The sequence below is a fragment of the Vombatus ursinus genome, unplaced genomic scaffold, assembly GCF_900497805.2.
Source record: "Vombatus ursinus unplaced genomic scaffold, bare-nosed wombat genome assembly UNPS02014863.1, whole genome shotgun sequence".
Taxonomy (NCBI): Eukaryota; Metazoa; Chordata; class Mammalia; order Diprotodontia; family Vombatidae; genus Vombatus; species Vombatus ursinus.
Genome location: NW_020954641.1, coordinates 24,109,059 through 24,129,181, shown reverse-complemented (window position 1 = coordinate 24,129,181; position 20,123 = coordinate 24,109,059). Strand labels below are relative to the sequence as shown.

The following is a 20,123-nucleotide window of genomic DNA, read 5'->3' as shown; positions in this document are numbered from 1 at the left end:
CTGTTAGTCATCAAGAAAGGTTTCAAATAAAAAACAGGAAGAACCCAGAAAATGCATGACTATAGGATCTCTAATGTAATATCAGAATGTTTTTAAAAGCTAAGGATCTTGCTGATATTTCAGGTGTCATTCACAGGGCTAAGTATTTAGTAGGTGTCAAATAAATACTTGATTAATGTGTTCTGATAGGGAAAACTCTTTTTTTGTTTTTTCTTTACCTAAGCAGACTATTTGAAATGTATAGATACTACTTTTTGCAGTAAACAAGCCAAACGTCTCCAAGTCGTCCAGATTTCCAAAATTGTACCGTTAGGTAAGAGGGGATTCCTGGCGGTCAAGAACATAGCTTCTCTATGTTAGAAAAGTTAGTATGCAGTATTTGAGACCTTGTAACCCTTCTAATTTTATTCAGAAGAAACTGAAAATGATTTAAAAGCTAAGTATTTCGAGCTTGAAGATATTTTCAAAATCTAGGGTTTCAGCTATTTTCTTATAATGCTTCATTTGGTATTTTGAGGAATCTATGATTCCGTAAGTAGTCCATCAATGAAGGGAGTCTCCCTTCTCTCTGCCCCCCACCAAGTTACAGATACATGTATTTGTTAATTTCTTCCTCCATGAGATGGAATCAACAAGTAATATTAGGAAGATAGAGAGTAGAGAGACTAAAAGAACAAAAGTACCTAAAAAAAAATCAAGGCATTACATATTTTCTTAAGTGCCACTCTAATACTAGAACTAATTATAATATACACTCTACTAGTATAGAAGCTACTCTTCAGCAATTTCCACTAACTTTAGAGGATTTTCTACTAGTTACAAAACTAACAGCATTCAACATACCTTTAAGGTCTGATTTATTTAAATTCATTTTCAACCTCCATGCCATAGGCACGTGTTTGCTGAATTAATTAAATGAAAGGAAGTTTTGGTAACCACATACATCAAACTAGAATGGATAAATATAGATTAGCAAAAACTGTTTAATGTGCATTTAAAGAATAACTTTCAGGGTGCAGCTAAGTGGCATAGTGCACAGAGTTCCAGCCTTGGAGTCAGGAGGACCTGAGTTCAAATGTGATTTCAGACACATGACACTTACTAGCTGTGTGACCCTGGCCAAGTCCCCTGATTGCCAAAGCAAAAAAAAAAAAAAAAAGTATAACTTTTCCAAATACATGACTTTCTTTGAACAAAATATTATTTTGTAAGGTAAGTCACATTAGGTAGAAATTATAGTAGAAATGAAAACTCATACTTTAAATATGCATGTCTGATTGTGTTTATAAATACATATCAAAGCCACCAAGCAAGTGACATAGTTTAAATATGAGAATATAAGCCTCGGGGCAGCTAGGTGGCACTACAGCACCGACCCTTAAGTCAGGAGGACCTGAGTTCGAATCTGACTTCAGACCAAACACTTGACACTTACTAGCTGTGTGACCCTAGGCAAGTCACTTAACCCCAATTGCCTAAATAAAAAAGAATATAAGCCTCCACTCAAGTTTTACTTCATTACCTTAGAGAGCTATGAAAACAACCTTGGGTTATTAAAGACTATGCCAGAAGGCAAGTTCTGGTTGGTGCTACAATGAGATGCTTAGCTATGAGATTCTCATGGTTAAGGTTTTTTTTAGTCACTGCAACCTTTTGTTTTTCTTTGCAACTTGATTACAAGTCTATTGTTAAATTCCTTCTCTTCCCCCCCGCAATATGCATAATCAAGTGAAACAAATTCCCACACTGGCCATGTCCAAAAAAATTTATCCCAGAGTCCACCATCTTTCTACCAAGAGGCAGATAGCAGGTTTCACCATTGGTCCTCTGGAGTCACTGCGTGTTGAGGAAACAGAGTTTGTAAAGCTTTTTAAGTTTGTTTTTTTTTTTCCTTGCACAACTTTGTTGTCATTTTATAAACTATTTTCTGAATTCTCCTCAATTTATTCTACATCACTTCCTACAAGTCTTTCTGGGTCTTTCTGAAACCATATCTTCAGTAATTTCTTACAAAATAATAAAATTCTACCACTTTCACACCCCACATTTTGCTCAGTAATTTCCCAATTGATAGGCAATCTCTTATTTTCGATTCTATGTTACACCAAAATAGCCACAGCCATGACTGACATTGCTAAGGTGGTGAGAGGCTACAATGCTACAACTGGCATTGGTAGAGAAGTAGCCACACCGATGAAATCACAGGCTTTTGGAACATAAAAATATAATGTTAAACTTAAAAATGTGATTTTTTTCATTGTCCCCATATCAAGTAATTTAACAAGTTTGCAAAGTAATGAATAGTTAAGGGAAAATTAAGGAAAAATCTGTAAACACACACAAAAAATTTTATTTTTAATCAATACTTTTTGTTTTTACATCACTTTAATTTTCAAATACTTCCCACTTTCATCCACCCAGCATACCAGTTCTATTAACAAAAGTTAAAAAACAATAAAAACACCTTGAGAAAATCATCCATACTCTAACCGTTTGACAGTACGCATTATTTCACAACCACAGTCCCCTACCTCTACAAACTACTTATTTAAAAACAAGAATTTGCAATGATGCAGGAAAATTAATTACATAGAAACGTTTTGATATGTCTCATTTTTATTCTTTAAACGATTTAAAGACTAAAGTCTAAAACCAGTTGAATATTTCAAAACCACATACTTATCAAAGATAATTATTGTGTGAGAATAAAATATGATATAAATATCATATATTTACTTTCCTGAAAATTTTGGCAACTGGGCCCAATTTAAATTGTTTGAAGAAATAAAGCATAATTTTACATGACACAGCATGTGCTTATGCACAGAAGTAACACCTACTAAAGTCGAGTTTGGTTTACCGAATTTTCTAAGGTTTACAAGCTCTCTAAGATCTTGACTTGGATGAAGAATTCTTACATTTATTGTTACTTAACAAAATCTTCCATACTTAGCATCTCATGGGCTTAAATCCAACCCAGGAGTTATGGATTGCTATGTATTGGCCCTGTCTCTTTAGGATAAAAAAAGTGCAACTCATGGGCATAACGGTAAGCCAATAAGAGACACCCACCAAGTGGGGAGTATGAAGAAAATCCTTCTTGTGTCTCTGGACTGATCTTCCATTGTAAACACTACCAATTTCTGTTCTAAGATACTAAATGTTATACTAAATTAATAACTTTCCCCAAAAATAAAATCTCCAAAATGATAAAAAAAGATCACTAACATACATTTTTAATGGTGAAGATCAATTAAAAAACTTCTAACTAGTGATTTTTTAACTTGTCTAAAGTTTAAAAATGAATGAACATGAGCTTCTGTACTAAAAACAAATATAGGTAAAAGGTCTTTAAACATTTAGTGGAATAACACTGTCAATTACCCAAGATAAAATGCTAATAAAACAGATTGAAAAAAATTTAAGGATAGGTAGACAGAAGTTGCAGTAGATACATTATGCAAACTACACTGCAACTAGTCATCCTCAAACTGCATTTCCGCAACATACATTACAATATTAAATGGCATGTGCTCTTGATTTTTTAATAATACATATTAAAACAGACTAAGTAAAGTACGTTTAAAACAATCTCTTAGTTGCAAAATTCAATGGCCTCTTTCTCAATCCTCATTCTCCTCCACCTCTCTTCTCTGTAACCTCTGCCATTATTGATCACTCTTTCCTCCTTGATACTGTCTTCTCTCTAAAATACAGGTGTAGCTCAGGGTTCAGTTCTGAGTCCTTCTCTTCTCCCTCTAAACTATACTTCACTTGGTGCTCCCATGGAGTTAATTATCATCTCTATGCTGATGATTCTCAAATCTACCCATCCTGCCTCAAATTCTCTGTTCACCTCCTGTCTTGTACCTCAAACTGCACTCACACATACTGAAATGAATTTCCAGCAGACATCTTAAACCCACTATATCCTTTCCGCCTAAACCTTTCCCACCTCCTACCTTCCCCGTTATTGTAGAGGACAACACCATCCAGTTCCTCTTAAAAACCTAGGAGTCATCCTTAACTCCTCACTATCTCTCATGCCACCATAATCAATCTGTTGCCAAAACCTCGATTTCACCTTTGCCCCATTTTTTGTATAGGCTTCCTCCTGCTCCCTTCTGAGACTGTTACAACTCTGGTGCAAGCCCTCATTGCCTCACACCTGAATTATTTTAATAGCCTGCTGGTGGGTCAGCCTGACCCAAGTCTCTCTCCATTCCAATTCATCCATCTAGCCACCCAAACGATTTTCCTAAAGCAGAGGTCAAACATCCCTACTCAGTAAACTCCAATGGCTCCCTATTGCTGCCAGGATCAAATACAAAATACTCTGGCATTAAAAGCCCTTCATAACCTCAGCCCCTCCTAACTTTTCAGTATTCTTATACCTTACTCTCCATCCTATTGTCAATGGTGTCCTGGCTGTTCAACAAACAAAACACTCCATCTCTTGGCTCTGGGCATTTTCTCTAGCTCTTCTCCATGTCTGGAAAAGTCCTCCCTCCTCCACTCAACTCACTGACCTCCCAGTCTTCTTTCAAGTGCCAAGTAAAATCTTAACTTTTACTGGAAGCCTTCCCTTCTTAATTCCACTGCCTTCTCTCTGTTAATTATTTCCTATTTATCCTGTATATAACTTGCTTTGTATATATTTGTTTGCATACTGTCTCTCCGATTAGATTTTAGGTTCCTAGAGGGCAGAGGGAGTGTCTTTTACCTCTTTGCATCCCCAGTGCTTAGCACAAAGCCTACCACATGATAAGTAGGTGGTTAGTAAACCTTTACTGATTGATTGGTTATATTTAGGTTCTCAGTTGTACTTTAGAGGAGACCATGCCTCTTGGCATTCAGACAAATATTCTGTTATACAGACACGTCTAATTTACCTCAATAGCAATAACTTGTACTTAATGTATTCAAACTCCCATTCCCTTGTGTTAGAAATAGAGCCCCTTGGACACCCTCAGCAGGGTTGGGAAGTTAGCTTGGGCAAGCTGCTGCAGCCCATTGCTTTCCCAGTTGCAATGCTGGGTAGAGTCTCACTCTCAATGAGGAAACTAAGACCAGAGTGCACAAAGAATTTATTATGTTCCTGCAAGAATCAGGGGCGCCCCCTGGTGGGAGAGGCACACCACACAGAAGCGAGAGCCAGCTTTTATACTGTTAGTATGATCCTGCTCCTCCCTTCAGAGCTAGAATTGGTCCAGCTCATCTGAGTTACACTCTTCCTGACCTGCCCATCCCATGTCATGTTAACTCCTCCCAATTCAATTAATATTCAATAAGCTTATTAAGCAAGTGCAATGGAGAAAAGCCTTTGCCAGTCCTTGACCCTGTAGGATCACAAAAAAGGTCTCACTCAACGTTAAGCTTCCACGGCTCTTTCTTAAAGAACTAGTGGTTTTGCAGAATGTCTAGCGCACTTTCTGATTGGTTGAAGGACTATGACTATGCACAAGATCTTGGAAGTCCTTCTCAGAATTCCCTTGTTCTGCTGTGGAAACCTAACTTCTAATGCTTTTCCACACTTGTTTTTCAGACTCCAGAATATACAACCAACTCCCTCCACCCCTCAAAAAGCTACTAAACTTACTTATTCCATACACAAAAAATGAAACATTAAGTAGGTCTGTTCTACCTGTGCATAACAGAACAACTTTTCCAAAGTAGGTGAGGCAAGACTAAGGAGAAGGTGGAGTTTGGACAGGGTGGGTGCTAATATAAACATAAGATAGAGGCATACTGCATAAGAAATATGTACAATATCTTTAAAAATTAAACAAAATACAGTCAAACAGGTTATCAACAGGTTGTGTTGTGTTACGAAGAGTAATATTTAGATAAAGTTTAATGAAAGTATTAGCTTTTTTTTGCAAGAAGCAACTATTGGAAATCAAATGTTCCTTGCTTAAGCTAAACATGAATTTTTACGAAGTGACACCTAGAGGGCAAGTGTTAGATGATTCAACTGGATCTCTTGAAATATAATAACACCTACTACCATTGACAGAAAGGTCAAGAACTTTTAGTCAACAAACACATTAAAAAAAAGAATTTGTTAACTCATATACTAGAAGGCATAAGAAAATTTTAACAGGCAGTTGAGTGCTTTTTTAGAATTACCCAATTACCTCAGGCAGTAGTGATAAGGAAAACTTGCTCAAGTTACAATAAATGACCTCTCAAAGAAGCTGGCAAAATGTAAGTAAATTTAAAACTTTATGATCTTAATATCTACTTATGTACCGGGTACTAGGATTGCTTCACTGACCATACAATAACAAGTACTTAGATTTGGTGTAAGGAATGAGCAGAGGAAGAAGAGGTAACTTCACTCTAAATAAATATTCATTCAACAAAATCTAAATGCCCAGAAGGTAATGTGTTGGTCTACAGAAGATATAAAGATAAGTAAGATAGTCCCTGTTCTAGAGGAACTTAAAATCTAGAAAATCTAGTAGAAGTGATAATATATGCACAAAAAAGCTCAAACTGATATGAAATAGAACACTACAATATAGAAGAGATACCAAGTATAATATGAGTTGGGAAAAATCACTACTAGTGGGAGCAAAGGAGGAGGAACTAAAGGAATGCTTCACAGAGTGTCGAGACAGTATTTGGGCTGGGCTTTGAAAGTTGAGCCAAGGAGAAATTGGAGAATACTGCATCATTGATTTCTTAACTCTTTTTTTTATATTTTAACCTGTGCAAGGATGAGAGAGTTGTTGCCGGAATGAAGATTGGGGCGGGGGGGGGCAGCATATATGGCTGAAAAGAAAAGCAAAAACTAAAAAAAAAATAAAAATCATTTGCTTTGGATCACTCCCTCTGAACAAAGTTGTTTTCTGAGGTTAAAGAATGTACCTTTGATGTTGAAAGCATATTGTGGACTTTCAATAAATGATAATAAACCGTTCTCTTTTTCTCTCCAATGGTTGATAGGAAGTTATCTAAACATTTAGGAAATGAAACAAGCAGAGACACTCTCTCTCTCTCTCTCTGATAAGTGGAAAGAGTAATCAAAACCAAAATTTACAGAAAGCTCAATACAGCTATTTAATAAGTTGCCCCAAGACCTAGACAACAATCTGAAGAATAAATCTTTACACAATACATTCATTTGACAAATACTGATTAATTTTATAAATCTGGCTGAGATAACTAGCCAAATACAAATAATAATTTTAATTATATAAAATAATCTTGTATTTCAGTTGTTTTTAATAAACAAGAATCGATGTACAAATTACCAGTATCTTTTATACCAGAATGAAAGGAGGAAAATCACTTAGAATCATGACATGCAACATTAGCCCCCACATGGCATAAACAAGTAGGTTTACCTACCTCACCACCCTTCCTAAACTTGAGGAACAAACTCAATGGTCCTATATCTTATATGCCAATTACTCAAGTTGGTAAGGTACAGAGGTTAACTTGTTCCTCAAACGAATGAAGATAGGTGATCAATACTGAAGTAGCTTTACCCAAATGACCTTTGAGAAAAGGAGAATGGTATAGTTTGCCTTAAAAGCTCTGGAGACAGTGATGGAGTTACATTTCTTCTGTCATCATCATTTATCTTTCTTTAATCAAAAGGAGCTGAAGTGAGAGACAACTGTGGTCCTGGTCCCTGGTATTTCCAGTCTTGTGTTCCTAGTTCTCATGCCAATAAAAAAAATCCCTCTAAACTCTCAAAACCACACATATGGACACAAACTAGTTAATGTATTACATATTAGTTTATGCAGAGTGTTTAAGAACTGCTCTACTCTGTCAGACACCCAGTATATATAGCTTAGTATTTATTTTGTTTCTGACAAAGGTCTTAAGGTTCCTATTTTAGAATAATGTGTTACTTCTTTCTTGAGTTGAATGAACTTCAATGGTTAGGGATAAATTCCAAATATCCCACTTTCTCTATGTAACTCCATCATCTATAAATCTGTCTAAACTTTTTTTTAAATCAGTTTTCATCCAATATCAACTCATGAGAGTAATAAATTCCACAAACTGACCTACTGTGCATAGTGGTACTTTCTTTTTCTGACAATACCTTTGTAAAGAGTGCTCTCATTCATGATTTTGTAGACTTCAGTCATAAGCATTGAGTATTCCTAAACACTTTATCTTCTCCTCAGATGGATGTGTCTCACTACATCTACGACCATTAGAATTTTCCTTCTTTGAGTCTTCATCAGTTGCACTATATTATCATTTTTAAAATGCATTAGTAACTGGAATTGCACACAGGATTATTCTAGGAATGGACATACCATGATTTTTGTACAAGGGTAAGGTAATATTAAAATTTCTAATAAGTGAGTTTCTTTTATCTCTGCAAATGGAAGATGAGAAATAAATTACGAGTGGTATGCTATGCCAAAAATATCCAAATATCAATTTTAACTCTATGTTCTTGATAAGTAAAAGCCTATCTATGTGTGTATGTATAGATATATACTATATATGTGTGTATGTGTATATACGTATTTATCCATCCAACATTCCAAACAGACACACAAGAATTGGGTTTAGAGTGTTGGACTGTCTTTGGGAAAGTGAGAAGTTGTTTTAATGCCCTGCCCACAAAAAACAAAAGCCTAAAGCAAAAAGCCCATCTTTTTTTTCTTAATGTTTTATTTCTTATGTATAAAAACAATTTTATATAAAAACAATTATGTATAAAAACAATTTTAACAGCCTTTTTTCCCCCAAATTTTGAGTTCCAAATTTTTCGCGCCCCTCTCCCCAAGATTGAGAAAAGCCTATCTTTTTAATATTGATATTCTTGTAGGTTTATCATATAGATGTGAGATCTGGCACTATTAATCTCTAAAGAATTGACAAAGTTTCATCCAGAGAGCAATGATAAGGCAAAATGATAGTTGTGAGTAGACTGCAACAAATTATAAACAGGGAATCATGAAGAAGTGGAGACAAACCAAAGAAATGTTGAGTGGAAAAGGTTGGTAATGTATTGAAAACAAAGGCTAACTAATGTACAAGACCCACCCCACTGACATCCTTAAGACATGAAAACCTCTAACTCATTAGGTAGATCTGGGAACACTTATCAGGGGACCATACACAAGACTGGCAAGCATGGGCCAGTTTCAAGTTACATTATTGGAGGGCATACTCAGGACAATGAGATCACCTATGTGAATTCTGAGTTCTTAAATCATACCCAGACTATGTGCTTAGGTGACCTTTATAAGTTTCTTTAGGATATTTTTCCTTTTGAAATTTTCTGAAAAGAAAACTACTCACAATACAATTATTGTTATGATGAGTTAACATTTCTAAGCTAAACTGTACAGTAAAATGAAGATGAAATCATTTCTCAAGAATAGGTTCTTCAGATAATTAGGAAAATTGTATAGTAACATTAAGGTGAAGCAATTACAAAATTAAAATAGTGGGTATATAAAAAATGAACACATAGGATCATACATTTGGAGCTGTAAGGGACCTTAGACGCTACCTACTCCCAACCCTTCATTTCACAGAAGAGTAAACTAAAGACTCAGAGAGCGTGTGACTTTCCCAAGGTCACACAGGCAGTAAGGGAGAAGTGGGATCCAGGTCTCCTGACTTCAATATGAGATACACAATAAAATATTATTGACAAAATTCTACTTGAAAAACTTCTGAGTCACATATCAAATAATTTGATCCTCTAAACTGAGATTTCCAATTTTACTTTTCTTGTCTTCTATACATTCCCTTCCCCTTCCAACACAAAGCCATGAAATTTTTAAAAACCTTTTTAAAAGTCCTTCATATTTAGATTAGTACCTATTTCAATTTTGTACTGATCTATTTGTAGTACAGTACATTATACATAGTTAAATGAAAACTAGGAAATGATGTAAGATCAATGTTTGTTTATTAACTTGGCTTAGTAAAAACAAAAGCAAAGGGTACACAAATATCATTAACCTAAATCAAAATTTTAAGCTTATTTCAAAGAAATAAGTTGCTCTAATGTAACTCACTAACTGTATACAGTGCAAAGCCCTAACGCAACCACTACACAAAATATGAAACATGGGCCTTAAACCAAAGGGCATTTCTAAAAGAAATCAAGTCAGTGTCATAGACACCACCAAGAACATTATTGTTTAATGATTTTTCAAAAATGCCTGCATCATTAACCTTCCATACTACATTTTCTTGTTTTAGGGTAGCTGGCTTATAAAATGAGCCAACTTTTAACCACTCTTACTTGCATAATCACTAAACATTCAAAAGGAAGGAGGCTGTCTAAATTTTCTAACTTTATTTCCTGTTGGCCTAGAAAAAAAAATGTTACTTAACCCTCCATTTTATCTAGCATGCTCTTAACTACCAAGGTTTTCCTGGTCCACTATCAATCTAAAGTCTAACTTTAGAAAGAATGAGTATAAAAATTATAAAATGTTTTAATAGTTATAGATTACATTAGTTTAAAACTAGTTAACATTAAGTTCTATCCTTTAAAAAATTCAGTTGCCACTAATAAAAAAGTACTTTCTGTTGTTTTGGGTGTATATTTACTTTAGGGGAAATTTCTCAGCGATTCCATTCAACAAGGAGGAAGTGGCACACCAACAGCGAAGTGTAATGGAAACAGGCACAACAAGTTATGGCAATGTACCTTTTCAAAGGTGTCACAAAAGTTAAAAAAAAAACCAAAACACTGGAGTCAGCGTAACTAGACTGTCACCACCCCTATCCTTTGAACAACTTTAGACCACTACTTGTGTGACCCACCTGTTAAACCTACCACTAGGATTACCAGAATAGCTTTAAAAGACAAAGGTAAAGTTTTTTTTTTTTGTTTTTTGTTTTTTTGTAAAAGAAAACCAGGCAATTCGGAAAACCGCCCCTTCCAGGCCTCGGGTCTCCTCCGACATGACTGCTGATCCTTCCACCTGGGGGGCACCAGGGTCCAGGGTCCTGCCTGCAAGACCTCTCCCCCAGGACAAGTCCTCGGCCTGGCCAGCTCCGTTCCCCGCCCCCTGAATCCAGGAGCTCCTTCCTTAGGCCAGGGGGTCGGTAGAAGACACTCGTTGCCCCGGAGATGAGCCCGGGGCGCGGGTCCGAGGAGGAACGGAGTCGCTTCAGGAGGACAACAAGGCCAAGCTGTACCTTTGGATCCCTCCCGCCCCCACGGAGAGAGGGCCCGGAGGCGAGGAGACCTGTCGCCGCCATGATGGGACAGGATCAGCTGGAAGAAGTGGGGGGGTTGGGGGCTTGGCCAGTGTGACGTGGGGAGACCCCGGTGCGCGGATCCGGCCCGCCCCCTCCCTCCGCGGTCCCCAGACAACAAACTGCCCCCCGGCTCTTTCCCTACTCACGCTTTGTCCACCAGCTCCCGGACCTTCCACATGTTCAACATCTTGCCCCACGGGAGCTGGGCCTCCGCCGCTTCCTCCTCCTCCTGCTCCCCACAGACCCAGGGGCACTTCCGTGCGGGAGCAGGGGCAGGTCGCGGCCGGGGCTGATATCGCCGGCGCCGTCGCCACCCGCCGCCGCTACCTCGAACTGGCCCCTTCACTCCTTCCTACCACAGCAGCGGCGCCGCCGGTGACACGTCGGGGACGTGGCGCTGCGTGAAGCGGAAGTGTCCACCTACACCCCCTCGTCCTCGCTCCCGCGCAAGGCGCTCTGGGTGTTGTAGTTTTCTCCGCGCAAGGGGTTGGCCTCAGAGGCTTGAGTTAGTTGCTCTCTTGTCCCAGCACTCGCTGGTTAACATAGATAGGTGTTTTGTTGCGGTTGTCCTGATTTCTCTTTGACTACGTGGGTTAGGCGGCTTGCAAATTGTAAAGTACATAAATGGAAACAGTCTCTGTTTCATTCACCTAGCAGCTGCGCAGGAGATTCCTTCATTCAGAGGCAGTTGAGAGGGACCTTTTAAAGTTTATGTAGGATCATACATTTAGATCTGGAAGGTATGTTAGAGGTCATTTAGTACAATTTCCTCACTTTACATATGAGGAAAACTGAGGTCCAGGTGACCTGCCCAAGATAGTCGACCAAGTGGTGGACCTGGGATTCGATTCTAGGTCCAGATTCGTGGCACCTTAAAGATTCCTTGGAATGGAAAGAGTCCTAAACCGAACTCAATTATCTTTACCCCATGCTCTCAAAACCCTACACTCTTTCTGACTTCCCTTTTACTGTAGGAGGAACTACCATGGGTCATCTTCGACTCTTCACTGTTACTCACTCCCATATCCAAAATGATGCCAACGACTTTAGTTTTTACCTTTGTAACTAACTAGCATCTATTAAGCCACCCTTGTGCAGGCCCTCATCACCTCACACCTGGGACTAATACAACAGCTTTTAGTTGGTTTTCCTGCCTCCTCTCTCCCCACTCCAGTCTATCCTCCACTCAGCTGTTAAAGTGATCTTCCTAGAGGGCAGTGACCTTGTCATTCACCCATTCAATATGCTTTAGTCAGTTCCAGGACCATAATTTTAAAAGTCTTCTGTTTACCTTTTAGAACCCTTCATAACCCTTCATAACCCTTCATAACCCTTCTACTTTTCCAGTCTTCTTACACCTTAGTTTTCTCTATACACTCTAACCATGACTCTGGCCAATAAGAGACTTCATCTCCATTTTCACTTGCTGTCTCCCATGTCTGAAATGCTCTCTGTCACCTCTGCCTCCTGGCTTCCTTGGCTGACTTCAAATCTCTGCTAAAATCCCACCTTCTACAGGAAACGTTTTCCTCCTACGGAATATATTAGTGCCTTTCCTCTGAGATTATCTCCAATTTAACCTATACTTATATTTTTTTTTGTACATAGTTGTTTGAATATTGTCTTCTCCCATTAGATTATGAGCTATCTGATGGCAGAAACTATTTTTACCTTTCTTCATATTCTTAGCACTTAGCACAGTGTCTGGCACACAGTATACACTTAATATACGCTTGTTGACTTGGGTTCAAATCTCATCTCGGAAATCTATTATCTATGTGACTTTAGGCAAGTTAGCCTCCCTTAATCTCAATTTCCTCCTCTTTAAAACAAGGGAGTTGGCATTATCCTTCAGCTCTAGCGATTTTCTGTGATTCAAACAAACCCTTAAGAGGCCCAAGGGAAGTTAACTAATTTGCTCATAGTAGCAAAGTTGACAATGGAATCCAAATCCATCACTTTTTTGGCTTCACCTTAGCCTTCTCTTGCTTCTTTTGAGTCCCGTTTCTCAAATTCCTAAAATTTAAGCATTTGATACAGTATTAAAGTAGGTTGGAAGAAATGGGCATGTGTAGTTTGGAGAAGAAAAGACTTAGCAGGGTATATTTTAGCAATTTTAGCAATTTAGAATTTTGGGAGAGGGATTAGTCTTGTTCTATTTGACCCCAGAGGACAGAACCAGGAGTAATAGACTGAAAATTGCAAAGAAGTATATTCGGTCTTCACATTGGGAAGAACTTCCTAATAGCCAGATGTGACCAAAGCAGAATGGGGGTGGGGGGGTGGGGAGTATGTGCTTTAAGAGGTGGTATATTTGAAGATCTTGAAAAAAAGTGGAATAACCACTTGTGATCTCATCAACTCCCATGTGTTTACTTTTTATCTCTATGCTGACAATTCTCAAATATGACTATCCTGCCCCAGTTTCTCTGCTAGCCTCCAATTTTGTATCTCTGAGTGCCTTTCAGATATATCAAACTAGATGTCTAGTAGACATTTTAAACTCAACATGTCCAAAATTGAACTCGTAATCTTTCACCTTACAGCCTCCCTACCTCCTACTTTCCCTATTAGTATGGAGGATAAGACCATCCTCCTAGTCCCTTAGTCCCCAAAACTTAGGTGTCATCCTCAATTCTGTACTATCTCTCACCCTCATATCCAATCTGTTGCCAAGGCCTGTCAGTTTCATCAGCTCTTTTCTCTGACACTGCCACCACTCTACAGCAGACACCTTCATTACGTCACAGCTGACTATTACAATGACTTTTGAATGAGTCTGACTGCCTCAAGTTTCTCCCCATTCCAATTTGTCTTCCATTCAGCCACTAAAATGGTTTTTTTAAAGTACAGATCCAGTCATGTCACCTCCCTACTCAGTAAGCTCCAGTGACTCCCTATTGCCTCCAGGATCAAATAAAAAATCTTTTCGTTAGCATTTAAAGCCCTTTGTAACCTAACCCCCTCTTACCTTTCTATTGTTCTTATACCTTACTACCTCCTACATTTGTATTCTTTGATGCAGTGACACTGACCTCCTAGTTGTTCCGTGAATGAGATGCTGCATGCCTACAATGATCTACTTCTTCTACCAGTCTATTGGCTTCCCTGGTTTCCTTTAAGTCTCAACTAAAATTCAACCTTCTATGGGAAGTTTTTCTTAACTCCTTTCCTTCTCTTAATTATTTCCTATTTGTCCAGTATATAGCTTGCTTGTACATATTGTTTGCTGGTTGTCTCCCCCATTAGATTGTAAGCCCCTTGAGGGCAGAGACTCTTGCCTCTTTTTGTATCCTTAGCACTTAGCACAGTGCCTGGCACATAGTAGGTGCTTTATAAATATTTATTGACTGACTGACTATATTGGGGTAGAAATTCCTTTTAAACACAAGTTGGAATAGATGACTGCTGATATCGAGGTTTAGGGATGCTGGGACCCCAAAATAGCAATGCAGGCCCTGCCTTGAAAGAATTCAACTTAAGCCTTCTTTCAGCCAAAGACAAGGTTTATTAAAACACCGATTGGGGTGAGCGAGATTCCTAGTGAGTCTGCACTACTGGCCAGATTTTAAAAATCTGAGCAATTTAAGGGGAGTCAAGATAGACCTCATATACAGAAAGACTGTGGGAAGGATCTAGGAGTGGCCAGTAGGTTGGTGTGACTGAGAGGTAGCAGAGAAGGACCCGGAAGGGCACGGTGCCCCAAGTGAACTCAGAAGGGATCTCGAAGGAATTAAGGGAGGGAAGTGGAGGAGGGGGGCAGCAATCCAGAGCTAACAGGCAATGAAGGGCTAGGCTGGGTTAGAGGTAACACAATTGGGAGATTGGGCATAGGTCACAATGAAAGGCCAGTTGAGAGGATTACTGGGATGAGTCGATGCCTCAGACAAACCCCAGAGACTTGACCAGTGGGAAAGTCCAAGGCTTTTCCTTTTTGGAATCCAGATCCCAAAGACATGATCTTTTCCTTTTAGGGGTTCAGATCCCATCCCCATCACTGAGATCCCTTCCAACTGTCAAAGTCTGAGATCCTATGATTCTGTAATTTAATGAATATTTATTAATCACCTGTTGTATGCAAGGACACTTGTGACAAAAGACAAAAAGGAAAAATAGTCCCTGCCCTCAATGACCTTACTTTGTAACCTGTGGGAAAGAAGAGGAAACAACCATTTCAATATATTGGTATATAGAACATAATTTGAGTAGGGAAAATGCACTAACAATTAGGGTGATCCAGAAAGGCTTCAAGTAGGAGAAGGAAGTTGAGATAAACCTAGAAGGAAACTGAGGATTCTAAAAGCAAGAAGAGAAGCAGGAATATATTCGAGGCATGCCAAGGCACAGAAGCAGAATATGGAATGCTGAGTTCAGGGAACAGAAAGGAAGCCATAATGTCTGGTCTTGAGAGTTTGTAAAAGGAAGTCATGTGCAACAAGCCTGTGAAATCAGGTGGAGCCAGACTGTAATGGGCTTTATGTGTCAAACTGAATTTAAGCCTAGAGACAAATAGTAACCACTGATCATGAGCAGGGGAATGACATGGTCAGATTTTTTCTTTAGGAAGATCATTTGGGCAGCTGTATGGAGGCTGGATTGGAGAGGGGAAACGGGAAGAATGAAAACCAATTAGAAAGCTATTGACTTTGGCCAATTCCTTAAAAATCACTTAGTGGGATACCTACTTTAGTGGTTCTATCTAGGAAGCTTTCCTTGAGGATATCAGTAAAACTGTACTTCATATCCCAGAAACAAAATCCCGACCAGTTATATCAGTTTAGCCCTGACTTGAATCTGTGAGGTAGATTTGTTTTTTTTTTTTTAAAGAGCCTAAATTCATAGTAATTCAGCACTTAGAAAGGTAGTTATGGACCAGTCCAGTGCTTATGCTCCTAGTTAGAGAGTACATCTCTTTAACAATAGACTGGGGTTTGAGATCTCAGTACTACTCTAGGGAAGGTCCCTGTCTCCTACATGGCTACCCTTGGGTCCTCAAGCCACAAGGGACACCTAGTAATAAAAGGACAGCATTGACCACAGGTGTTAATGAGAAATAAAATTAAATCCAGCAAATACATTCTTTAACAGAATGAATTTAAGGAAAACACAATTGGAAGTGAAGCTAAGGCAGGATAGGGCCTATGCAGCTGGTTTGTTCCTTTCAGACAAATTGCCTGAGAATGAACACCCACGGTTACACAGGTGTACATACACCTTCCAGATAGTCCATTTAGATGAAAATCATTTCTCATGGTCTAATACAGATGGGAACTGCAAATGAGGGTGGCACTGGCTGCTGCCCTAATAAGTTGCTGCCATGGGACAACTATCACCTCTCCCTTCTCTCCTTCTTCTCTAGAGTCCCCAAAATCCTATAGATCCCATGCTTAAAAAAACAAACAATTCTACTCCTTCTTCCCCCACCCCCCCACACCCAGGGCTGACCTTGCCATCTCTTATTGGGAAGAATGCAAATCCCAGGAGGCTTCAGGCCAGCTGACCCCTTGCAAGGGGTTGTTACATCAGTATTAATTTTATTTTCATCTCCTGGACAATTGGCCAGTCATTAAGAAGCCCAAGGAAGAGTGATGTTTCTCAAAGATAAAGTAGGGCCTAGGTCTGACTAAATAAGAGTAGCAGTCCGAGGTCTGGTCACCTGGAGAATCTCTGGGCAGCACTCCTAGGCCTCAAAAATAGTCACCTGGAGAAGGGGGGTCACTGGTGAAGGGATGTCCTAAGGAAAATTCCCTTCCCCCTCCCACCTGCATTATTCTGAGAGAATTGGGAAAACCCAACCCACCTTGAATGCATAGAAAGGAGCTCCCAATTGAGGGAATCATAACATCATAGACTGATTTTGTTTTGTTTTCCCCCTTTTCCCCGGGGAGTTTTCTTTCATTTTATCTGATTAGAGGTTTTGAGTTGCTCTTGAGTATTGCAGATTATCAAGGGACAGGGAGAAACTACAAGATGTAGAAGTTAATTTGGCAACATTTTCTACATCATTTCCATATTTTCCATCAACCAAGAAAGCAACATTTTATTTTAGAAGCTGGATTCTCCTCAGGTTTCTTTGTCCCAGATGCAAGGCTTAGGGATAGCTAGGTGGTATAATGGGTAGAGCTCTGACCTTGGAGCCAGATGCAAGGCATAAGCCTTGATTTTTTAACTTTTTTTTTTTAATTTTTGCCACATTTCCTGTCAGACTCCTATCAGTGGCCTTTGGTTTCTTCATTTATTGGACTATGACTGAAGTTCCTATTTTGGACATTCTGGAAACTAACCCCATCCATCTTATTCTAATCTTCCTTGAAATACCAGTTGGTCATTCTTTAGTCTGCAGGGTTTGGGCTACTTTTCCTCCATGTCTTATTGGAGATTTGTGCTCTAGAATCCAGCCCCAGAGAACAGCTGGGAAAAATAGAGCTGCACTTCACCTAAGAGTTTTTCTTTGGTTGGGGCATATGTATCAGCCTTTAGGGGTAAGCTGACTCATTTTGTGATCCTTGGAAGTTAGACTAAGAAGTCTCTTCTTTGTTGAGAGCCATGTGTTCTAGGGACTTTTCACTCTCCTTTATGTGTTTCTGCCAGATGGAACTGTGTTCCTGGTGTATGAAGATTAACTTTCTTCCCTAACCATTCCTGAGGCTCCTTCTTCTGCTAACCTGAGTGTCTCTTATAGTGCTACCTTTCTAGTGCTGGCTACTACTGCTGCAATCACTTCTCATTCTCTTTCAGAAATTTGTGGTTTTGTTTTGTTCTTACATCCTAAAGATGGCCACTTGATTTGATTGTGAGGTGCTAGGCAGTGAATCTTTTTCCTTAGGTAAAATAGACCTATAAGGGCTCAAGATTCAGCCAGTGTAAGTGGGAGGGGGAAGAGAATTCTCCTAAGAACATCCCTTGAATGTATATGTATAGCCTATATTAGATTGTGTGCCATCTTGAAGAGGGAGGTGGAGAGGGAAAGGGAGAAAAATTTAAACAAAATCTAGTGGAAGCGATTATTGATAAATCAAAATAAATTAATTAAAAAAAAAACATCCCTTGACCAATGACTCCCCTTTGATCTGGATTGGACTACCTTTACATCTAAAATCATCCAATAGATCTTCACTTCCCCCTTAACCCCAAACTCATATCTTGAGTTCAACTGATCATCCTATTTATCATGTTGATTTTCATAGCAGTCGCTTCCTTTAATCTTCATCCCAGTTGTTCCCACTACCAAATGTCCTTCTGTTTATCCTACATTATCCTAGATTCAAGACCTCCAGCATAGTCTTTGCTATCCCTTGTCATTTTATTAATCCTTCCTTCCAGACCAGTTCATATCCTGTCATGAGCCATCATGATATCAATCTGAATCATAACAATCATGAAACTTGTCCTTAGAACATCAGTCCTTAAAAGAGGGTTATCAACAGTGCTATCTGTGTCAAGCCCTTTACACTGGGATCATTTTGTCAGACTCTTCATTTCACTCCTGCTCATGGCCTTCTGCATTTGATCAACTATCCACTAGCATTATCTATTAAGGCTCAAAGCATTGGGAAGGAAATCTAAAGTCTTCCAATTTGCTGTAATCAAAATCTCTCAACCTTTCTGAATTGCTTACTTCATGTGGCAAAATATGTTGTGTTGATATCCAATCTTCTGAAGTAATCCTTAATGGAATCCAATCATGTCATAAGGTAGGTACCCTAGAAAAATGGTGTAAAGTGGCAACTTGAAGAGATAGTACTGGTCAATATTGAGTCCCTGAGATATCCATGGAGCCATATCCATGTCTTAAACTTGGGATATCCAAATAAGAACTCATTTATCTTTCTCCCCAAGCCCTATTCTTTTCTTAATTTCCATAGTGATGTGCTCTTAAAGACTCCCCCATCATCCCAGGCATCCAACTTACAATCTCGATGTTATCCTCAACTTCTCACTTGTATTCACCACATCTATTCAATCTGTTGCCAAGTCTTATTTTTATTTTTACAGCATCTCTTATATAAGTCTCTCTTTTCTCTTGCTACTCCCCTGTACAGGCCCTCATCACCTCATGTTTAGACTATTCCAAGAGCTTGCTGGTTGGTCTCCCTGCCTCAACTTTCTTCCTATTCCATTCTATCCTCCTAATGCTGCCCAAGTGATCTTCCCAATGTGCTAGTATGACCAAGTCACCCTTTCCCTTCTTTTTGAGCAAACTACATGTGAGGGAAACTGAGGAAGATCTTTCCCAGTCCCCTCGTGAAACCGCCTCATGAATATAGAGAGGAGTTAACATGAATGGCCAAGGTTATCATGGAGATGAAATATTAAGGAACCAATGAACTAAAGCAATTCTGATCTCACATTTTTCTTGAGAGAGGTGTGTAACTGTCCAAGGACCTGATCACTCCTTGGAGACTTACACAACAAACAGGTATTCGGGGCTCTGATCAAGCTCCCACCTTTGTTAGAATGTGTGTGTATCCAGGACCTGAGTTCACCAAGGATATGTACACAAAACAAAATATTAATGTTGTTTTTCCCTGGTTTACATAGATATAAAAAGGGCATCTGAAAAGGGATTCTTTGGAGTGCTTTGATGTCAGAGATAGGGACACCAGTTCTCTGTTCTTGTTGATCAAGGGCGGAATGCCTGCATGGTCCTTGTTGTTTAAGAGTAGGACGCTACTCTTTTGGTCTCCTGATCAGACCTCTTAATCGTCTCCAGTCTCCCTGGGTCTTGCCTGGTCAGTGAGTGTGTATCCTTTCTTTTCTTATTCCTCCTTTTCTTAATTTTGATTATTACTTATTGCACTGAATGTTATTCTTATCTTATATGCTTGTGTTGCCTTAATCATTATTAATCATTGTAAAATAAATGTGATGGTTAAGTTTATACTGAGCACGTGTCATTATATCTTGAGATATGA

General features: G+C 39.0%; 1 protein-coding gene across 2 annotated transcripts in view; it reads right to left on the bottom strand.

The window, feature by feature from the left end:
• The window catches only part of CLINT1 (clathrin interactor 1), a 60,777-nt gene extending 49,257 nt beyond the window's left edge, over positions 1-11,520 (bottom strand). The window contains exon 1 of one of the 2 annotated variants that reach the window (XM_027841788.1): positions 11,355-11,520. In XM_027841788.1, the coding sequence (XP_027697589.1) occupies positions 11,355-11,395 (41 nt within the window). In that variant the 5' untranslated portion in view covers positions 11,396-11,520. The remainder of the gene's footprint in view (positions 1-11,354) is intronic. The other variant, XM_027841789.1, reaches the window with a different exon arrangement.
• Between the last annotated feature and the right edge of the window lie 8,603 nt (positions 11,521-20,123).